At 45.8% G+C, this 22,976-nt stretch overlaps 1 protein-coding gene across 1 annotated transcript in view; it reads right to left on the bottom strand.

Moving 5' to 3' along the window:
* The window catches only part of SCN5A (sodium voltage-gated channel alpha subunit 5), a 98,240-nt gene that overhangs the window by 3,710 nt on the left and 71,554 nt on the right, over window positions 1-22,976 (bottom strand). The window contains exons 20-27 of the mRNA XM_081288520.1: window positions 22,362-22,516; window positions 14,027-14,200; window positions 10,205-10,327; window positions 8,331-8,612; window positions 5,829-5,882; window positions 5,089-5,230; window positions 4,091-4,191; window positions 2,590-2,860 (exon numbers count right to left, since the gene is read on the bottom strand). Coding sequence (XP_081144646.1) covers window positions 2,590-2,860; window positions 4,091-4,191; window positions 5,089-5,230; window positions 5,829-5,882; window positions 8,331-8,612; window positions 10,205-10,327; window positions 14,027-14,200; window positions 22,362-22,516 — 1,302 coding nt within the window. The remainder of the gene's footprint in view (window positions 1-2,589; window positions 2,861-4,090; window positions 4,192-5,088; window positions 5,231-5,828; window positions 5,883-8,330; window positions 8,613-10,204; window positions 10,328-14,026; window positions 14,201-22,361; window positions 22,517-22,976) is intronic.

The following is a 22,976-nucleotide window of genomic DNA, read 5'->3' as shown; positions in this document are numbered from 1 at the left end:
CCAGGTATACCTGCACAACAGAGCTGAACTAGGCCCATCTTCTACATCACAGGTTCTGAGGCCAGAGGGGACTTAATTAGCATCTTGGCAGCCCAGCTTGGACAAGAACTCAGGCCTTTCAGCTCCTCCCTACTCAAAGTGTGGTCTGAGGACCAGCAGCTGTGGTAGCTCCTAGGTGCTTATTGGAAATGCAAAATCTCAGCTCCACCCCCCAGCTGATTTCTTTTTAATAAGCCCAGATAATTTTTGTGCAGGGAGGACAAGAAACAGTGGCCTTGAATCAGTGCTCCTGTCAGCACTCCAAGCCTGTCTTCTCTCAGCCTCTCTGTGACGGTTCCTGTCACCTCCCAACTCTGCCTTCCTCCAGGGTTTCCCATCCCTGTGTCTCTAGTGACTACATGGATTTGGAATTTTAAGGAACATAGATATAAATTGTAGAAGAAAGAATAAAATAAACTTGCTTCCTATTGGTCCAAGTGACAATTCCAGACTCCTCATATAATAATAATGTTGCTGGCTGACACATGTCAATAGGGCACTGGCCGAGCACTTTATAGCCTTCATTTCATTTAGTCCTTCTCATCACCCCAAGAAAGTGAGCTGACATAATCCTCTTCCCTTTCCAGAAGAGGAAACTGAGAGGCGAGGTAACTTACTCAAGTTGCCACCTAAGTGAGAAGCTAGGATTTGACCCAGACACTCTGGCTCCAAGTTGACCTCTTACTCATGCCTCTCTGTAGGGCCCAACCTCTGAGACCAGCAGGTGATCCTGAAGTACATGTTGCACCCCTGGAAGCCTTTCTTCAATGGTTCCTTCCTGCTTCTGATGTTTTACGTTCTCTAAAGCTTCTCTCCAGCCTCACAAGGCACACTGTCATCCACACCCCCATCTGGAACCAAAGGGCATTCCTGACCTTGCTTTATGCTTTAACCACCTGCCTATTACTGTAGCAACAGCAGTGCATGCATTACTGTTTGGGTTCACCAGAGAGAGAAGGATGCATATGGCAGAAAGACAAAGGTCAGAGTCACCCTAAAGGCAGAGATTCCAACAGGAGTGGGGTCAAGAGTTTGGGCTCTGAGCACAAATGACAAAAGAAAAATGTTAAATTAGACTTCATAAAAGTTAAAAAAAATTCATGCCTCAGTAGATACTACCTCCCATACACAGACTGGGAAAAATATTTGCAAGTCATGTATCTGATAAGGGATTATTATACAGAACACAGAAAGGACTCTTATAACTCCATAATAAAAAAGATAAATAGCCTAACTTTTAATGTGCAAAGCATATTTGTGCAAAGAGATTTCTCTATGGAAGATATATAAATGACTGATAAGCACGTGAAAAAATATTCAGCATCAGTAGTCACCAGGGAAATATAAACCAAAACCTCAGTGAGATAGTGTTTCATACCCACCAGGATGGTTATAATTTCAAAAATACAGTAACACATACTGGTGATGAGGTAGAATAATAGGAATCCTTATACATCAACGGTAGGAATATAAAATGACACAGCCACTTAGGAAAAGGTTTGGCAGTCCCTCTGAATTATAGATTAGTGATTGCCAGGGGTGGAGGGATAGAAAATATGGACAGCTACTAAATGGGTAGTTTCTCTTGGGGGTGAGGAAAATATTCTAAAATTAGTGGTAATGGTTGCACAGCTCTGTGAATATCCACTCATGCATCACATAACATTTTAGTCAATGACAGGACCACATATATGAAAATGGTCCTATAAGATTATGTTGTGTCGGGATGCTGTAGCCATCTTACTTTGCATTAAGTATACTCTGATGGTCACTCAGTGATGAATTGACTAATGACACAGAATATTTCCCTGTTATTAAATTGTTAACACACCAATTGTATACTATCAACTGAATTTTATAAATTAACTTTCTGTGAATCTTATGGTACATGAATTACATCTCAATAAAGCTATTACATAAATAACTTGGAATCTGAGGCCAAACAGACACACTGAAGATTCTATCTGTGCTGCTCCCTAGTTGTATGATATTCCTCCCTCACAGCTGAGGTGAGTTGCATGAAGCAGGTGATGTCTGAAGGAAGCTGGCGCACATCTTGGTGGACTCCAGAATTCTCCATTTCCAGGTATTACTTCTATCCTAGCAGGTCACCTACTTCCCATCCAGGGGGGATCTCACCTCACCCTACATGAGTCTCTTCCTCCTTCAGCCTAAGGTGAGGGCTTTCCTTTGGTGGTCAGAAGATCATCCACAGTGCCTACTCCCTCTCCTAAACTCATCCTTGAAGCTCTCTGAACAACCAGGGTGCCCAGGAGGGTGGGATCAGGAGAGAGTACTGAGTTTTCTGCCATCTTGGCTCCTTTGGATTAAGTGGGCCCTTCCAGACAAGTACTCTCTAAAGGGGTGTGTGAGTTTGTGTGTGTATGTGTGTGTGTGTGTGTGTGTGTGTGTGTGTGTGTGTGTAGGGGTGAAGAATGCAGAGAAAAAAGAAGGAAGGAGCCTAGTGTTGTCATTAAGGAGAGGCCAAAGGGCTGGAGGAGAGGCCTGACCTGGGGCAGGCTTTTCTGTCTGTCTGACTTGCATACCCACCCACGATGGAGAGGATGACAACCACGAAGTCGAAGATGTTCCAGCTGTTGGTGAAGTAATAGTGGCGCAGGGCAGCCATCTTGACAATACACTCGCCTGTGAAGATGGCCACGAAGAGCAGGTTGATCTTGGCCAAGATGTTGACCTTCTCAGGGCTTTGGTCATCTGTCTCCACCATCATGGTCACCATGTTCAAGCAGATGAGAAACATGATGGTGACGTCAAAGGCCTGCTTGGTCACAATGTCGAATATGAAGCCCTGGTACTTGTTCTGAAAGGAGGAGGGAGTGGGATAAGCTTCCCAGATGGGCTAGCACACTGCTCCCATCACTGCCCCTCTCCCAGGCTACCCCTCCTCCAACTCCATCCTTGGGTGAGGCCAAAGCCCCCACCATCCCACCGTGATGAGTGCTGAGGAAGAAGTTGCAGAGATGAAAACAGTTGTATTTTCCTGCCTAAACACTCCCTGGGATTTGAGCAAAGCTCCTTCCCTCCATGAGGCCTTCCCTGATGGATCCTCAGGGAGAGATTTTTCCCATCCTGAGTTTCCTTAGCATACTGTTCACTGTGCTTCTTTTCGTTCCCACAGTCTGAAGGTCAAATGAAAACTTCAATCCTAATAATTATATGAGACCTCAGATGAATACACTCTACTCTTTTATGGAATTGATTTTATTTATTCTGCCAAATAAAACTATTTTATATTTATATGCATCTTTTAAAAATATAATTATTTTAAGTTGTTGATAGACCTTTATTTTACTCATTTATTTATATGTGGTGCTGAGAATCGAACCCAGTGCCTCACACATGCTAGGCAGGCACTCCACCACTGAGCCACAACCCCAGCCCTATGTGTATCTTTAACTGTAAGTCAATCCAGATTATTTGGGGGGGGAGAAATAATATTATAATTAATTAAGCATATACATATACACCGAACTAACCTATAACAAAGCATAGTAAACAGACGAAATGATGAATGAGGTCTTAAAAAGTGGGTCTGCCACTAATGAGGTAGTGATGTAGGTTACATCACCTAATTCTTTTGAGTATTTCTTCCCACCCTTCCCCCACCTTTGCAGGGAATGACTTGATGGGGCCAAGGGAGTCAGCCTAGCCGAGGACTCAGCAGCCCCTCCTGGCTCCGTTCACCAGGGGACTTGATTACAGCCCCCTGCCTGCTCAGGGGGATCCAAGGACAAGGCTGTGAATGGAGGTGGGGCTGCAAAAGCTACCTGCTCTCCTTGGGGAAAACCTCTACCCCTTAGCGTTAGGAGGAGGCTCACGGGAAGCAGACGTGTTCCAGTGGATATGTAGTGTCCCCTGGAGACCACAGCCTTCTTGTGCTTTTGCCCCCACCTGTGTGGGGCTGAGACAGTATCTCTCAGCTGGGCTGAAAGATGGTGAGGAGACCCCAATGGCTTGCTATGTGGCTGTGGTAGGGGTGCCAGGGTTCCCCCAGAATATCCTCCCTACTCTGCTAAGAAACCTGGCTCACCAGGGGCCGTGGGATGGGCTTCTGGGGCTTCTTGGAGCCCAGCTTCTTCATGGCATTGTAGTATTTCTTCTGTTCCTCTGTCATGAAGATGTCCTGGCCCCCTAAGTGCAGATAGACAGGCACCAGACTCATTTTGGGGTTCTCAGAGGCCTAGTATGGAGGGCATAGGGGTCTTGCTTCCTTGATGAGGGTGCTAGGGTCTTCTACCTCCTCACTTCTTCTCATGGTGCAGGAAGTATGTCCCTAACATTTCTGCACCAGAAATTCTTCCCCAGGATCCCTGTCCTCATTCATCTGGAGTTCTTGCTGGCTTTCTGAGTTGCAAATCCAATTCTCCCTATGACCTTTCCCTCTTCTTGGCTCAGTCTGCCCTGGGGTTCTTTCTACCCACCTGGTTTACCTGCAACCCAATCGTGGCCCATCTGATGGAGCTCCAGGAAGACCTTGAGCCTCTGCATTTCTCCACCCAGGGCTCCTAATCATGGATCAGTGTTGAGAGCCACAGCCCAAGGGGCCCCAGCAAACTTCCAGCTGCCAGCTGATGATTGGCTCACAGCGGCCCCAGCAACTTCTAGCTGCCAACTGATTGGCTCCTCTTCGGTGATGCTCACTGGGCTGTTTCCCCGCCCTTTCAGACCACGGAGCTGCTCATTGGGGGACTTTTTTTGGCTCCACCCACACGACCCAGTCAATCATCAGCTGAATGGGTGAGTGGCTCTCAACAGATCAGGTGAATAGCCCCCAGCTCTTACCCCTGCTTTCTCGGGAGCCTTGTCTCAGGTAGACTAGGGCAGGCCTCTCACCAAAGCCCCTTATCATATTCTTACAGGCCGAGGCACAGCTATATTCATGGAAGTACCCCCCGTGGGATTCCAACAGGAGCAGAAAAAGGACCATCCTTAAGGGGGAGGGCAAGATGGGCCCTAGAGCCAGAATGGCTCCTCAGTCCCCAGCACCCTGCCTTTCCCTGCCCAGCCCAGGTGGAGCCAGTGCTCTACGTATCTTTTTCTTCTGCTGGTTGAAGTTGTCGATGATGACACCGATGAAAAGGTTCAGGGTGAAGAAAGACCCAAAGATGATGAAGACGACAAAGTAGATGTACATGTAGAGGTTGTACTCCCACTGCGGCTGCTCCTCATACTAGGGGAGAAATCAGACGGGGAGGTCAGACAGGCTGAGGCCTCAGGGATCAGGCAGGCAGGGGGTGTGGCAGAGAGCCATTCTGGGGGACAGGGTTTGTCCAGAGGAAGATGTGTGCAGGTGTGTGTGGCTGTGTCTGTGAACAGAGTGGAGACCGAGGTAGGTAGGACAGAGGTGAAGGGGGTGAATGGTGGCAGGCAGGACGTCAGGCATGCTGGGCTCAGGGCCTGGCACTGTGTCAGTATGTGGCTTCAGCCTGTGGGCCATTGGGAGGTTGGAGTATATTGGGGCCTCTCATTAATGAACTGTCAGTGTGATTGGGTAGGGTGAAAGGACAAAGAAGAAACTTCATTTCCATCTCTATTGCTTCCAGCCCATTCTGAGTATACTATATTGAGTTTGGAGGACTTCTTGAGAGATCACCCAACTTTGCCTCAGGGCTATGTCCAGGGATGCTAAAGCCCAGGTTGACACACTAGACATTGTCCTTGAAGATCTTGCCCTGAGCTTTTAGATATGGACACAGATTCCCTGGAAGCTAAACAGGCTGGAGTTTCAGATGCCTAATTTGGTGGGAGAGGTCAGTGTGACAACCTACCCCTCTGGAATCCACAGCTGCATACATAATGTCCATCCAGCCTTTAAATGTTGCCTAGGAGAAAAAGAGAAGATTAAGAAAATCATTTAGCTTTGCATCTTGCTTGAGTTAGGTAGAGCCCTTGTCTGGACCAATGAGGCCGGGCTTTTCCTATAAGAAGCAAGAGAGCCCCACTCACCCATTCAGTAGTGTCCAAAAGGCTGGGCAGTCCAGGGAAAGATCTTGTTTAGGGCTAGGGGGGCGGGGTGGGAAGCAGCTGAGCAGACACCCTAAGGAGGTCATGCAGTGTGAAATAAGCTTCATGACTGAGGCCAAGAGTCTGCCCTTCCGATGTGCACAGTTTAGATTCTAACTCAACATAGAGTTCCTACGGTGGGAGTGAGGGATGGAGAGGTGGGTCTTGAACTCTGTTCCAGTTCACGATTCAGTGCTGCCCTGTTTAGGCACCTCAGAGAACCATGAAGAAGTCCCTGAAGAATCCCAACCTTGCCTCATACTTAAGGGGTTCCTTTTGCTAATGGTGTGCTGTTAAGTGGCTAACAAATGGATTTCAAGAAGGAAAAAAGAAGTTCCTCACTGTCTGTTTACCAATTTCTCTGATTTAAATATTCTCACCATGCCTGATTTCAAGTTGCCAGAGTGTTGTGACTGAACCCAAAGTCAGGAAAAGATACACAGGAGAACAGCATTACAGCGTTTCCTACTGTTCAGACAGAAGCAATGAAAATAACTTCAACAGCACAGATGATAATGCAAAGTTATGCTGGGATCGGAGTATTTATCATCTTTGTTTGAACATCATTTAGTTAATTATATGTTTATAATATTTAATTTTTTATAATGGCTGTGTTTAACCACCAGCTTGCAAAATTTCTGCAAATGTCCCAATCGGCTCTTGTGGGCTGCCACGGGCTGGCCCCAGCACTCCACACCAAGGGAGTAAGGAGGGAGGGAGACTGATGGAGATGGGGCCCTAGTGTGGCACCACGATTGGCCCCAAGCTGGGCTGCTTCTGAAAGAAGATTCAGAAAGAGCCCAATAGACATGCTAGATGGTGAGACTGACTGCCCAGTGGATCTCAATTGTAGTCTTGGCAAAATCTCCTCTCTGAGCCTCCTTTCATGGCATATAAGCTCAGCTATGCAAATATACTGTGTCTAGAGGTCCTCCTGAGACAGGCAGGTGCTATGGTTTGGGTCTAGAATGCCCTCACAGGTCCACATGTTAAAGGTCTATCCCCAGCAAGGTGCAATTGGTGGGGAGGAGGGATATTTAACTGGTGGGGCCTAGTAGGAGACTTTCAGGTCATTGAGGGCATCCCCTTATGGGGAGCTAGTAGAACTCCAGCTCCTCTTCTTTTCTTTTGCTTCCTGCCCAGGAGGTGAACAGCTTGCTCCAGTACATAGCTCTGCCATGATGAGCTGCCTTGCCACAGGCCCAAAGGTAAAGGGGGCCTATAAGTCCATTATCTCAGGTATTTGTTCAATTAACAGAGAGCTGACTAGTTGTACAACAGGGCAGATGGGCAAGCTACGTCATCTCTCTATGCCATGAGTCCCCACCTGTAAAGAGAGGCTGGGAAGTGCTTTGGAAACTGCTGGGGACTTCCCGAGGTTATGAGGTGCTTGTGACTGAATTCTTCCCAGCCACAGAATGGTTCTGGGTGCAAAGGTGAGCAGTTATTGCTCTACAAAGGGGTTTTCCTTCCAGAGTTCTAACATTCAGAGGGACAGTGACAGGGATGGACAGCTCTCAACATTTGGCCCTGATCCCATTCTCTACCAGGAGCCACAGGGGACTCTTTCTGGGCTACTAGTGCAACTTATGTGTACATGAAGGTGTGAGTGGTGGCACAGAATTTGTAGGTGATACTCTGCTGAGTCTTTCTCTGCTTTGGGGACTAGCGATGGGTGACTGGATTTCTGATTGGGTAGCAAGACAAGCAAACTGCAGCTTCACCCACTATGGTTCTGTTTGCATTTCTGTTGTCAGAGTTAAGAGTAGGTTAATTTTATGGGGTATGTTATAGTCACTGAAGCTATCCAACTTTTGTATTCAAAATATCAATGGAAACTCTCGAAGGATGCTGTTTAAACATCACATGTCTTGCACATTGAAGATGAAAACAAACATTTTCTTTTAAACAACTCAAGAGGTGTCATTACATTCCATAACAGAGGTGGTCAGAATCACAATTTTGCAAAAAGTTCGGTACCTGGGGGAGTCTTTTTATTATTATTATTATTATTATTATTATTATTATTATTGTTATTAATTATTATTAGTCTTTATTATTATTATTATTATTGGCTGGCCCACATGCCATACATCTTGGAGAAGATGGTCTCTACTCTAGAACCGAAAATCTGCAGACCTGCCAAGGTACCAAGGGAATTTCCCTGGGAAATCCTTAGCTTCCTTTGGACCCTGTGACCGTATGCTGGACCCTGTGCTGCTGGAGGGCCAGTGGGAGGAAGGAAGTTCCTTCTCGCCAAGACTTACCACCTGCAGAAGGGCCAGGTACCCGGCCCCCACGTTGTCAAAGTTGACTTTCACCTTGGTCCAGTACAGTTCGCCAGTCACGTTGAAGGACTCACACTCGCTCTTGTTGTTCACGATGGTGTAGTTCAAAGGTAGGTCCCCCTCGGTCTGATTGATGCACCTCCCAAACTTCCCCGCGAAGAGGTTCACGCCCATGATGCTGAAGATGAGCCAGAAGATGAGGCAGACCAGGAGGACATTCATGATGGATGGGATGGCGCCCACCAGGGCATTGACCACCACCTCAAGTGGACAGAGAGGAGACTCAGTTCTTGGGGGTGCCTGGAACATGGGCCCTTTTCAAGATCCCTTGTGGACTGAACTCCCCTGGCTACAGGTGCTGAGGGGGTGGGGGGTTGCAAACCCTCCAATCATGGGAGAGGCCAATTCCATGGCTAGGAGCCTTAGTGGGGAGTAAGGGATGTGAGAGAAAACACACTTTTCCTTTGCACCCTAAAGTCTGATGCAACTCCAGAATACACATCTTTCTCTTCTTGGCCCTGCCTTTCTTGCATCCATGACCTTCACAACTTGACTTTCATATAAGCAGGGTCTCTGGTAGTTGAGGATGCCATGCACATGTCCCCAAGACTTTGGGCCTCCTAGGAATCTCACTGGTCCTTACAGCCTCTAAGCTAAAATTTTAGTATATTTTTGAGTTGCTGCCACTGGAATGGATGGATGGATTTTTTCCCTAAAGTCCACCCAAAAGACTCCCAGGTACATGTCTGGAGGGGCCTGTGATTGTCTCCAGGTTCTGGTAAGAACAGCACTGGAGGTGAAGCTGGTGTGGGACTCCATGGTGTGCTCAAGAAGGTCCAGAAGCCAGGTAGGAAATGCTGCTCTCTAGCAGAGATGATGTCCCCTGACCCAGCTCTGAAGGGCACCAAGCTTCCTGGGGAGAGGGTAGGAGCCTTTGGTTGGCTTCTGAGGCCAGTGGCCAACGGGCATTCCTGGAACCTACCATCTCCCCATGTCCCTCTGGAATCAAATGTCCTTGCTTCCAAAGAGACATTTGACTCTAGTCTGATTATTCACTTGTGAATGGGTATAAGTGATGTATTTCTTCATGAACAGGAGATGTGGTCAAGGTTCAAAGCCACCAACCCAATGACAAGCTGTGTGATGGTGCCTGCTGGGTCAGATAGACAATAGAAGTGTTTTCTGAAGTCACCCAAAATTGTGTACATTTTGTTTAAAAAAGTGCACACACCAACACACATTTGTTTTCTTGCTGTGTGTCACAGCTAACGCTCATTTGCCTTCCATGCTCACATTCTTTGGCGACATGTGATTACCAGAAATGCATGGGCAGCTGCACCAGGAACACAGTGCAAAGGTGTTAACATGCACATGACTCTCGCCCTCTGCAAACTGGCACCTGATGTGAGAGTGTAGCAGGCTTCGTGCCACCTCCTCTCCCCTGTTCCCATCACAGAGGGAAGGCCACCTGTGTTTGCCAGGAGAGGCAGGGGGTGCAGCCTTACAAGCAGTGGGCGCATGGAGAGGGGACCCTGCAGCAGAGCAGAAGTGGAGGGGCCCTGGGTGCCAATGGGGCTGTGGTGTTACCAAGGCTCCTGGGCCCCAGTGAGCTGTTGCCTCCTCTCCCTTGTCCAGTGTCCCTGGCCCTCACTGGACCCCACAAGGCTGCAAGGCTGGGGGTGGTCTCGCCTAGCTCTCTGTCCCCTGGTTCCCCTCCCCCCAACGCAACCCAGTTAGACTCTCCCAGAGATTCTGAATCATGCTCCTGCCAAGTCACTGAGGCCACTGTCCTAGCTGGGTCCCTAGCTGAGCCTGTGGCTCTCAGTGTGACTGCCTCCCGCAGCTCCTCTTACCCTCATGCCCTCAAATCGTGACAGGGCTCTCAGGGGACGGAGTGCACGCAACGTCCGCAGTGACTTGATGGGACCCATCTCGGCAAAGCCCAGGGTGTTGGCCACCAGGCTGACCAGTGAGACCTGCGGAGGAAAGTGGAGGTGGGGGGATGGGGGTGGCTGAAGACACAGAGGGCAGCGCTCTGGGCCCACCTCAGACAGACTGGGCCTCCCCCATGTCCAATCTTCATTACTCCCAAGCTTCGCAGGCCCACTATGCACTGGGCCCGGCGTCCTGGAGCCTGAGAGGCTTGGGGAGAACCCAAGGGTGTCCTGGCTTTAGGCCCTTCTGAGATCCCACTATTTGCATGCCACACATACTCTGAATTGCTCCTCTAGCTCCCTGGTGTTGGCTTGGTCACCCCTACTCTCCAAGTGAGAAAACTAAGTTCCGAAATCACCCTGCTGCTGGGGCAGAGCAGGGACACAAAACCTAGGCATTGAGTTCCCAAATGCTTTCCTTCAAGTCAAATTCTGTTGTACCTCTTGTGGAGAAGAAAGGGCAGTCCTGGGTGGAGCGTGAACAAATAGCCCAGGGGCACTCCCTGAAAGCTGGACTTTGCGACTTGCCAGCGTCTTTTAAGGAGGACAGTGTAAGTGGGGACTTGGTGGCAACAGGAGCCTCGGCAATCTGTTCCCCCTGCCCTAGCAGAGCATCCCCACCATGTGGATTTCATTTCTCTAAAGCTCCATGGTCATCCACTCCCTTCCTACTGCACTGCTGGCCTGTGCTCACGGGCTGGAAATAGCTCTCGTGGTAGGTGACTGTGGACAGGGGCCTGAGTACCCAGCCTCCTCCCAGGTTTAAAGTACCAGGTGGCAGGTGGCTGGAAAACGGGGCTTGGAGGAAGAAGACCCTGGGATTAAGTTCTTTGCTGCCTCCACCCACCCCTTGAGGATGTTGGCCTCTGGGTCCTCGGTCCTGGAGAGGCAGAGGGACATCTCTCAGGGACCTCCTCCTGAGGGCAAGGCCTCCAGAGCACCAAGCCTGGCCAGTCTGCTTGTCCTCTTCCTAAACGCCATCTGGTCACCTGTGTTCTTTCCAAGGCTTGCCCCCCTTGCTCCATCCCTACCCACCCCCATCTCAGTTGACGATAGCCCCATCCTTCCAGCTGCTCAAGCCACAAGCCTTGGCGATGTCCCTTCCTCCTCTCAGTTTCTGACACCCTGCGTCTAACCCATCAGGATTTCCTGTTGGCTCGGCCTTCAGAATACTCCAGACCTCTAAACATTTATCACCACGTCGATTGACGCCCTCCTGACCAGGCCACGTCATCTCTCCCTGGGTGACTGCCAGAGCCTCTAACTCTTCTGCCTGCTCCCACCTGTGTGCCCTGCCCCTCCCAGGACAGAGCGATCCTTTAAGAATGAAAGCTGGTCCATGTCCCTCTTCTGTTCAAAGCCCTCCGATGCCTTTACATTTCATTCTAAATAAAAGTCCATGTTTTTCCCTCTCCATTTGTTCCTGTGCCTCATCTCCTGCCTTCCCTCTGCTCCAGCCACTCTGGCTTCCTGGCAGTTCCTCAAATATGCCTAGGCATTCTCCAGCCACAGGGCCTTTGCACTGCTATTCCAACCTCTGCTGGGAACATTCTGCAAGACATCTGCCTGGCTAACCTCAACCTCTTTTAAATCTGCTCAAATGCTGTCTCTGTGGGTCAGCTCCTGACAGACTATTTAAAGGGAAGGCACCTTCCCTTCCAGCCTGGCTCTGGTCCTGGGACTCCTAATCTTCCCTCCCCCTTTTTTTCCATGCTACATCTCACATTCTGACATGAAATAAAATGGACTTATTTTGTCTGCTTATTGTTGGTTGTCACCCTTCCTCCACGTGGGAAGGAGTTTTGTCTGTTTTATTCCCTGAGCTCACAATAGTGTTTGTACATAGTAGATGCTTATAGCATTTACTGAAAACGTGCATGAATAGGTTCCGGAAAAATCCTGAGCCTGAGACCACCTTTCCTGGACAGCATGGCCAGTGCCAAGAAAGCCAGATTCCAGCTATTCATGTGGTGTGCTCCTGTAATTCCAGCAACTTGGGAAGATGAGGCAGGAGGATCACAAATTCAAGGCCCCAACTCAGCAATTTAGTGAGGCCCTGAGCAACTTAAATGAGACCTTGTCTCAAAATTAAAAATAAAAAGGGTTGGGGAGGTAGTTCAGTGGTAAAGCACCCCTGGGTTCAATCCCCAGCACCTTAAAAAAAGAAAGGAAGAAAGAAAGCCATCTTCCGGCATTTGCTTCCTCTGCCCTACTATAGACAAGGCCCCACCTTGCTGTCACCTGAGGTGCCTGCTCCCAGCTCATCCTCCTGCCTTGGCCTGAGCCAGGCAGGCCTTCAGCTCCCTTTACCCTCTCTGCCTCAGCTCTGAGTTCCCCATGGTGGCGGTGGCAGTGGTGGGTGGCCTGTGGCTGGTGGGAGTCTTTGCAGCCTCTCTGAGCCTGCCCCTGGGGAGTTCCTCAGCAGACCTAACTTCCCAAGAAGCTGCAGCAACAGCAGGCAGGCAGCCTCAGGGCTGAGTTGTCAGGACCTCAGGCTCTCCCAAGAGCCTTCTTCCACTTGCAGGGCTCTGAGGGCTGGACCAGGGTGCTCGGGGCATCTAGAACTCTGCCCCTGGTCCCCCAGCACTGCTCAGCCTAGCAATGGCATCGATGCCTCTTGGCCTCTTGGGGTGATAGAAAGAGGCTGGGACTGGAGGCACAGGAACCTGGGTTTGTGTCTCTGTGCATATTCTCCAGCCCATGGAGTCTCCCCTGCTAGAGCCTCCCGCACGGGCTTGGTTGGCTAGGCCTGGTCAGGTTCCACTACTAGTGCTGAGCCTCTCCCTCTGGCCTCTGAGTCGTGTGCAGGGACTGAGCACAGGCCTCGGCCGCTTCCATAACCACAGAAAGTCTGGGCTGGTATGAAAAGCCCAATGCCAAGCCCAGGAGCCACTGGCAGACCTGGAACCTTCTGGAAAGCCCTGTGCAGTCTGCGAATCCTGACCCGACTCTGCTCTATGGCACCCACCCTGAGCCCTCTAAGCCACTGGTCTTCACCCTCTGGGAGAGCAGACAGGGCTTTTCCATAGGCTGAGCCTGGACCTTGCTCAGGGTCCCTGACAGTCATCCTGGTAAGTGTCCTGGGGCCAGGGAAGCTACGGGGCAGGGGCTTCCCACTCCGTCTGCTCAGATTGGGTGCTCCAACTAGGTGCTCAGAAGAAAGGGCAAACTCACAGATAGGCAAGTCCTCCTAGCTTCCTGGCCATCCAGGCAGCCACCCTCAGCCCTCCTCCTCACAGGTGACTCCATCCTGGTCTATCCTCCCCAGTGGTACCTGCCATTGCAGCTGGAGCATCCATTACCTGACCTCCCTCCATCCCCTGTGTGGGCAGGGAGGCTCTGCACTGCTAGCTGTCTAGCGGGCCTGAGACACTCCGCAGTCCATATGGGGAGGACTGCAGATCAGGTGTGTCTGCTCATCCTCCTCTTTTGGCCACCACAAGAGGGTGAGTCCCCCAATCTTCCCTGGCTGATGCCTGAACTGCTAGTGAACTGTCACTCCAAGAAGCAGGGACCTAGGTCCTCTCCTGCTCCTGTTCCAAATGGGGGGTTTTAATGGCAAGGACCCTGAGGTCAAGTCCTGGGTCTCTCAGACTCATAGCCTCCTTCCTTTCTGCCTGCCCCACTGCACAGCTGAGCACCTCCACTTCCGGCTGCTGACTCTTACGGGCCCAGTTCCTCCATCCCTCTCTTGGCAATGGGCCACCCCCTCCTCTGTTCCCCACCTGTGGCCACACTCACATCCACAATGAGGAAGTCCAGCCAGCACCAGGCGTTGGTGAAGTACTTCTTGAAGCCGTAGGCCACCCACTTGAGCAGCATCTCCAGCACAAACACGTAGGTGAACATCTTGTCAGCATACTCCAGCAGCACCTTGATGGTCTTCCGCTCCTCCAGGTAGATGTCCTCAAAGGCCTGTGGGTAAGGACAGGTGGGTGTAGTGTCCTGACCACTACCAACTCCATCCTGCAGGAGGCACTGTTGCTCACAATGGCTGCTGCCAGGTGGGCGGGGACAGAGGTGAGGAACAGAGGAGGGGAGCTGAGGGGTGATTCCTCCCTTCAATGCTGGGCTAGATTCCACTCCAAGGTGGGGTTGGGCCAATGGTGGAACAGAAAATAGTCCTACAGTGGTGGACAACAAAGGAGCAGGTGTCAGTTCTGGTCTAGGGTGTGTTTAGGATTAACCTGTCCAAAAGGATTTTTTAAAATATTATTTTAGTTGTAGATGGACACAATATCTTTATTTTTTATTTACTTGTTTTTTTTCCTAATGTGGTGCTGAGGATTGAACCCAAGGCCTCATGCATGCGAGGCAAGTGTTCTACCACTGAGCCACAACCCCAGCACTGCCAAAACAATTTTATCATGGAAAGCTTTTATAGCTTTCTGCCAGACACAATGTAAAACTGTTTTTTTTTTTTTAGTTGTTGATAGACCTTTATTTTATTTATTTATACATGGTGCTGAGAATCGAACCCAGTGCCTCACACATGCCAGGCAAGTGCACTACCACTAAGCTACAGCCCAAGCCCCTAAAACTGGTTTTGTATTCATTCTACTTATTTAATTTTTTTTGTTTTTTTTAATGGTCTAATATTCATAACTCATTTTTAAAGAAATTAATTAATTTATTTGTTCTAATTTGTTATACATGACAGCAGAATGCATATCAGTGCATAGGACTCAAATGAAGCACAATTCTGTTTTAATATTAGAAAGGTATTCATTCCATTTATTTTGTACAGCTCCCCAATATTCATAGGGAGTAATATTGGCTTCCAATTGTAATAGTGATTAAGTTTGCTTTGGCAATTAATATATGTAAATAAAAAAACCCAGGGCTGGGATTATAGCTCAGTGGTGGAGCATTTGCCTCACACGTGTGAGGCCCTGGGTTCGATCCTTAGCACCACATAAAAATAAATAAATAAAATAAAGATATTGTGTCCATCGACAACTAAAAATATATATATTTAAAAAAAAAAAAACCACCGAGAGTTGGTCTAAAGCAGAATTTTTAATATATGTTTGTAAGAGTGATCTTGGATATGAAGTTTAGGAGGTGTAGGACTAGATGAAGTCACATCGCCTATTATCCTCAGGATTGAGGAGGCAAAGCCTCCAGAATGCTGAGGTGGTGGTTGGCCTTTCCCCACTTCCTCATTCTTGCCACCACCCAAGGGCCTGAGCCTACAGGGGCGCTCCTGTGCCTGCCAGGTGCCTTCTTCCACCTCCAGCCTTTCAATAAGTACCTGCCTCTCTCCAGTTACTTCGCCATCCAGAGCGCACTCTGAGGCTCCCCATCCAGGCAACTGAACGCTTCACTGAGGGCCCTGGGGAGCACCTTCCTCCTGCCACTATTGGCTCTCCCCACCTGACTGTAGGGCCTCTGTGTGCTGCACTGAACTGCGGATCAGTGCTGTTCACAATGCCTGGAGGTGCACTGCTGAGGCATATATATGGCTAACAGGGTCCATGTAGACAGCACAGGGGTATAATTCAGGTCCCCAAATGGACTTTGGAAGTTGTTCAAGACAAAAAAGCAGGCATATATATAAGTGTGTGTATTTACATACATATGTATATCTCTTTTTTTAATATTTATTTTTTAGTTTTAGGAGGACACAATATCTTAATAGATGTATGCACACATATCTTAATTTCAGAATACATATATTCTGAAATAAAATGTGTGCTTATTATAAAATTTAAATAATAGAGAAATTATAAAAACTGACATTTCCAATTTCATGACCCTAAAGCAACCACGGCTAACACTTAGGTGAACACTCTTTTTGACACCATTGATGTGTAAATGTGCATACGTATGCATGCATACACACACACACACAAACCCATATGCAATGCATACAGAATTTATACAATATTATTTCTATAAGATACACTAACTATTTGCTTTGAAATTACTTTCCAACAGTCTATTAGGTGAAACTTTATTCACTCAATAATGTGAATGCCTCATATAATAGTTATCAATCTTTTAAAGGGCTATATATTTTAATATTTGCATATTCTACTATTTACTGAGCTAAAACCCCTGTGGGTGCACATTTCAGTTTATCCTTAGAGGAAACAACACTGAGGCGAACAATGTGTCAGATTACTTGTCAAGGATAAATTTCTAGAATAGAGGGGCCAGGTCAAAGGTATGGTTTTTGCATAGACTGGGAAACAAGTTCCCAGAGGACAGCAATTTACACTCCATCTACAGAGCACAGAGGTGGCTGCTTCCCCAACTACTCCACCAACACAGGTGTTATTTTTCCTTCTTTTGCTTTTCCCAGACTAATGAATGAAAACTGTATTTCATTACATTCTAATTTATTTTACTACCAGGAATGCTGACATTTTTCCTTAGGTATCTGCAGTTTTCCTTTTGTGAATTGCCTGTTCATATCCTTTGCCTATTTTTAAGAGTACTGTGCATTTGAGCACATTAACTCTGTTTGATATACTTCATCCGACATTGTTGTGTGCCTTTAAATCTTGTTTACCCCACGTCAGTATCATTTATTAGTATGTTATTTAATATGGTTATAGAATTTGTTATAATTTTCACTTAGTAAAATCTTTGGTGTACCAAGAAAGCCCTTTGTTTGTTCCAAGACTACAAAATCCTTCTTTCCTTTTTTTTTTTATTTTTATTTTTTTGGTAATGGGGATTGAATCCAGGGGTGCTTTACCACTGAGTCACATCCCCAGTACTTCTTATTTTTTATTTTGAGACAGGGTCTTACTAAGTTGCTTGGGCCAGTTGGTGACGTTGGTCTCAAACTTAGGCTCTTCCTGTCTCAGCCTCCTCAGTTGCTGTGATCATAGGCATGTGCCAATGCACCCAATGGGTCCCCTACTTTTTTAAAAAGTTTTGTGGTTTGATTGTTTGGTATTCCAATTTTAAAGATCAATACGTTTTGGTAAAGAGTAAATACCTATTTTAACAAATTTTAAAAGTGATCTGACAACTGTCTCAACACTTTATTAAGTGATCCACTTAAAATCCATTCATTAGAACTGAGTGCTTTGGCGCATACCTACAATCCCTGTGACTCAGTAGGCTGAAGAAGGAGGATCTTAAGTTTGAGGCCAGCCCCATGCATGCTAGGGAAGTGCTCTGCCACTGAGCTAAGCTCCTCTGTGTGGGTCTGATGATGTCTATTCCCGCATTAATATCACATGAATTTCCTAGGACCTTTTTTGTAATTTTCATGATAAACTTTGTTTGTCAAGTTCACTCAAAAAGGGATAAAATTTACTGCTATCACATGGAATCTATTAAATGCTTTAGAAACTAATACGGAGTCTTCCTATGTGAGATTGGAGTATGAATTCTATTTGTTTTTTAAAATGCTTTTTAGCAAAGTTATATATATATATATGGTTTTCTTTCTTTCTTTTCTTTTTTCTTTCTTTTTTTTTTTTTTTGTACCAGGGATTGAACCCAGCAGCATTTAACCACTAAGCCACATCCCCAGCCCTATTTTGAATTTTATTTAGAGGCAGGGTCTCACTGAGTTGCTTAGTGCCTCACTGTTGCTGAGGCTAGCTTTGAACTCTGGATCCTTCTGCCTCAGCTTCTCGAGCTGCTGGGATTGCAGGCATGTATCACCATGCCTGGCTTATATGTTTTATTTAGAGACAGGGTCTCACTGAGTTGTTAGGGCCTTGCTAAATCACTGAGGCTGGCTTTAAACTTGAGATTCCTCCTGCCTCAGCCACCTGAGTTGCTAGGATTACAGGTGTGCGTCATCATGCCCAGCTCTTATATTTATTCCCAGTTATTATGCTTACAGTGTCTGGCAGGTAAGGAATATTCGAGAAATGTTATTTGTAACTAAGTGGTTTCTGTTAGTGTAAAGTAATAACAACAGTAACAATTCTTTGTTACTTTATAACTAGACATATAACATTTTTGAAAGGTTTTTAAATTGTTCTAGGTGACCATATTATCCACAAACCATGATATATTTCTATTATTTTTAATTCTTTTTTATTTTTGTGGTGTTGAGGATTGCTGGGCAAATGCTCTACCACCAAGCTACATCATCAGCCCCAATTTCTATTATTTTTAATTCTTGCTTTTATGCTCAACTGATTGTATTGACTTCACTTTCTTCCATTTTCGAATTTTTACACTGTGTGTTTAATTTTCTTGATAAATCACACTGGCAGGTACTTAAGACTGTTATTTAATAATGAGCAAGAGCTAAGAAGTAGTTAAATGATCCTTCTTGTATTCTTAACCTTAATGAGAATATTCAAGGGCTTTACTACTAATGATGATGATAGAATTGGAGAGTTTTTCACTATATTTAAAAAAGTATGCTTTATATTTTCACCAGAGTTTGAAATAGGCATTCATTGAAATAATTGTGTTTTTTAATCTTTGTCCTATTCATATAAATATATTTCCTAATATGCACTATACTAACATTTTCGAATATAACTATGATATATTTTATCTTTTAAATATGTTTCTGGATTATATTTGCATGTGTTTTTTTTTCGAGATTTTTGTATTACTATTTGTAAGTACAGAGTATGAACTATGAAAAAGTGGTCTATTGCTTCTTTTTCAGTATACTGAAATTTTAAAAACCAGCATTCTTTAGTTTTCATAAAAATAATCAGTAGACTTTCCACCTCTTTTAATGTTCTAGAATTTTTTTTTAGGATTATTTTTACATTCCCAAGGAAGAAAATATTCTATTTTCTTCCTTGGGAATGTAAAAATGATCACCTTTGGAGATGTGAGGGATTAGATTAGCTAGTGGCTTATTTTATTATTTTAATTTTTAAGGTTTGAGATTTTATATTATTTTCTAATTCAGTAATTACTTCTCATGATTTCTTTAAGATTATTTTGTTATGTTTCTAATTTATCTAATTTTGTTATGTTTCTTATTTACTTTTTTTTTATTTAATGATAAAAGTGTTCCTCTAAGAATTTTCCTCTTATTACAGCTTTGGCTGCATCCCACATGCAGTATTTTCAATATGTTATATTCCAGGTGGCCCCATTAGTTTTTTCCTCAATCTTTATTCTTCTTTTCTTATTTTCCTAGTTTTCATGTAGGCAAAGTTGGTGGAATAATAATCTTTGATTTACTACACACTGTCATCACTGGTCCATAAATGACCCTCTTTATTTTACTTATTTATTCATTTACTTATTTATTGAGCATTTATGAACCTAGCACCAACATATTTTCTGTTTTATTCAAAGTCTGGTTAAGAATGACTTTTAGGGCTGGGGATGTGGCTCAAGCGGTAGCGCGCTCGCCTGGCATGCGTGCGGCCCGGGTTCGATCCTCAGCACCACATACCAACAAAGATGTTGTGTCCGCCGAGAACTAAAAAATAAATATTAAAAAAATTCTCTCTCTCTCTCTCCCTCTATCACTCTCTCTTTAAAAAAAAAAAAAGAATGACTTTTATATTTTAAGTGTTTGTTTTTCATCTTTTATTTATTCATTTATTTTATGTGTGGTGCTGGGGATTGAACCCAGGGCCTCACATATGCTAGGTATGTGCTCTACTACTGAGCTACATCCCTAGCCCCTATTTTTGGCATTTCTAGCAATTTCCTTATCTGTAAAATTGTCTTAGTAATCGTACTTATCTTATAGGCTTATTGTGAGAATTAAATGAATGAATGTTCATAAAATGCTTAGAATAATCTCTGGCATATAATACTATTTAGGTGTTAATTTATTAGATAAAATTACATATATAGATAGATAGATAGATAGAAACAGATATATGTATATCCCATTGTCTTGTTCTTTATACTTGATTTGTCTAAAACTAACAGAAATGTGGTAAATCTCTCAGTACTGTTTCACTGTGTCATTTTTTCCTGTTTTTTTTTTCCCCCTGGTGGTTTTTGTTTTATATATTTCAGTGCTATGCCATCCTAAGCTGTTCATTACAGTTATACTTTTATTGTAGATTGGACCTTCACTGTCTCATCTCAAGGTTTTTAATTTAAATTAAACCACATTTAATATTAACAAACAAAACCTCTGTTTTTTGTTGTCATTGTTTGCATTTGCTTGATACAGGTTGAGCATCCCAAAATGCAAAATCCAAAATACTCCCTAAACTCTGGTTGCTGACATAACTTTCAAAGTTTTGGGTTTTGGACTATTTCAGATTTTGGGTTAGGGATGTTCAACTGGTAATGTCTATGCAAATGTTGCCAAATTGAAAAATATTCAAAATCTGAAACACTTCTGGTTCCAAGTATTTCAGATAAGGGATATTCAACCTGTAACACTTTTATTTTATGTTTAATATCTCTGAGACTCCTTGTTTCAGGTTTGTCATTTGAGAGCACATAGCTGGTGTGTGTGTTTTTATAATTCATTCAGAGTCCTTTTCTTTTTAAAAGGTGAATTTTATCCACTTATATTTATTATTAAAACATGTTTGATCTTGCCTCTGCTATTTTATGCTTTATTGTTACTTCTTTTTTTTCTTTTCTTTCTTTCTTTTCTTTTTTTTTTTTGGTTGTAAAATTTGTTTTGCTTTTTAAAAAAGTTCCCTCAGCAATTTGGAAGGGATATAGTTTGCTTTCTGCTGAACAAGTTTGTAACTTTAAATAAAACACTGAAGACTTTTTTTTTCCCAATCTATCACTGACATGGTGCTTTTTTTTTAACAACAGTGCTTGGCTGTCTCCCCTGATCAGATTCACCAGATGCTTGCCAAAACTCCTCCTCACTTACGCCAGGCTGAGATTTTCCTCCACAGCCTAGACTAAATGGCTCTGGCTGCCCTTGCTTGTGGCTGTTTAAAAACAAAACTTGTTAACATATTGTCAAATCATCCTTCTCTGAAACCCACAGAGATTTGGCTCTGGTTGCCAATGGTAAAACAGCAGGCAGACTGAAAACCATGGCTTTAGGCCCACTCTGAAATAAGGGAGGGGCAGTGTTTGGGGCGGATAGTAGGACCAGAGGTTGAGATGTGACAGCCACAGTGCCTCCCCACAGATAGCTTTGGATTAAAGTGCCCTTCCTCCCATTCTGTGGCCCAACGTACTTCCTGTTAGTTGTTCATCTGTGTGGGGCTCTCACCTCCCCAATAACACAGGTGCTTGTTCCCCCTGGACCAGGAACTTTTCCATTTCTTTGGAAGCCCTCTCCCTGTTCACTAGTACCTACCAGAAACCTCTCCAGGGCTCTCCTGAGAGATCAGAGCAGGGTGCTTGAAAGCCAGATAGAGCATCTCTGCAGGGCTTCACTCCTCCTCCTGGCCTCAATAAACCTCCCTGCTTCCACAGCTCAGCTCCACCTGCTGCCTCCGGGAAGTCTCCCCTAATTGCTCCAGTTCCCCTGGCTCAGTGCTGAATCAAACTTCCTGAATCTGGTTTTCCCAACTAGACTAGAAGCCCCTGATGCCAGGGCTGAGGTCTCCTTTTCCTGTTGCTCCCCCACAGCTCACTTCGAAAGATACAAGGAGAGTATAGAAAAAAAATCTATTGAACAAATAAATGGAAGGTCAAGAAAAAGGACTGTGGAATCTGACTGCCTGGGTTCACATGCCAGATCTGTGGCTCCTGATGGGTGGGAATTTGGACATATTACTTAATGTTGCCGCAAAGATTTGTTGTAGGCATTAATGAAAATGTGTGAACTACGTGGCCTGCCTCCCTAGAAGAGGAACTGAGTGGAGCTACCACTGTACCCTCAGTTTTAACTTTATTATAATGGCTTGAAAAAATGCCTGATGCTCTCTCTACGCAGGCAGGGGAGTCACCAGAGCTCCGGTGTGGGAGGTTGGTGATCTGGGGCATCCCATTTCTCTTTCGTGGAATAAGGAAGGGGGCTGGACAAATGGCCTCTGCAATCCCTTCCTGGTCTGGCCTCCACACATTGCTGTGGGCATGGAGTTTGTGAGCAGTACTCTGTTCCAGGAGCCTGGGGAGCACATTTTCAGCAGAGGTTCTGCCCCAGTTTCTGACCTGGCTTTCTAGCTGGAGACCTCATTTTCCTGCCCTCCCCTTCTTCTCCAGCCCTCCCTGCCCCAACTCTGCATCCCGGGGAGAGTACCAGAGCTCCACTGCTGAGCAGGATCATGAAGATGATGAATGTCTCGAACCAGCTGTGCTCCACGATGCGGTAGCAGGTCTTGCGCAGTCGCCACCAGACCTTGCCTGGGGCCTGTGTGGTGTCCACTGCGCAGCAGGGACAGCGATGGACGCAGCCTATGGGAGAGGGTGACAGATAGGCCCAGCTCAGGGCCTGTCAATGCCCATGTCTGATGGGCAGAAGGCTGTGGAGCTGAGGGAATGACTGAGAGAAAGAGGTTGCAATAATGGGGTAGTAAACAGGGCAACATGGCGGGTGGGCCCATGGTGGGGGAGGACTGTTGGTATTCCCTGCAAGGGCCACACACTCAGCAGGTACTGTGTGGAGAGGCTGAATGGACTAAGCATTCAGAGAATGGGTGAACAGCCTGATGGGGCTGGGCAGGGGCAAGACGGGGGTTGGCATGGGTTCCAGCTTATTCTCTGCTCATTTGGGAAACCCTCCCCCTGGAGAAATGCTCAGAAACTCCTGGGGTACTCTGTCCCCAGTCCTTCTCCTTTTTTTGCAGTTTCAGAGCCTTGGGAATAGTAGACCTCTCCATGACAGCCTCTACTGAAATGTCACATGAAGGGAAAA

The sequence above is a fragment of the Spermophilus citellus genome (assembly GCF_964194105.1).
Source record: "Spermophilus citellus genome assembly, chromosome: 3".
Taxonomy (NCBI): Eukaryota; Metazoa; Chordata; class Mammalia; order Rodentia; family Sciuridae; genus Spermophilus; species Spermophilus citellus.
Note: the sequence above shows the minus strand (reverse complement) of the source record. Positions and strands in the feature narration are given on the sequence as shown.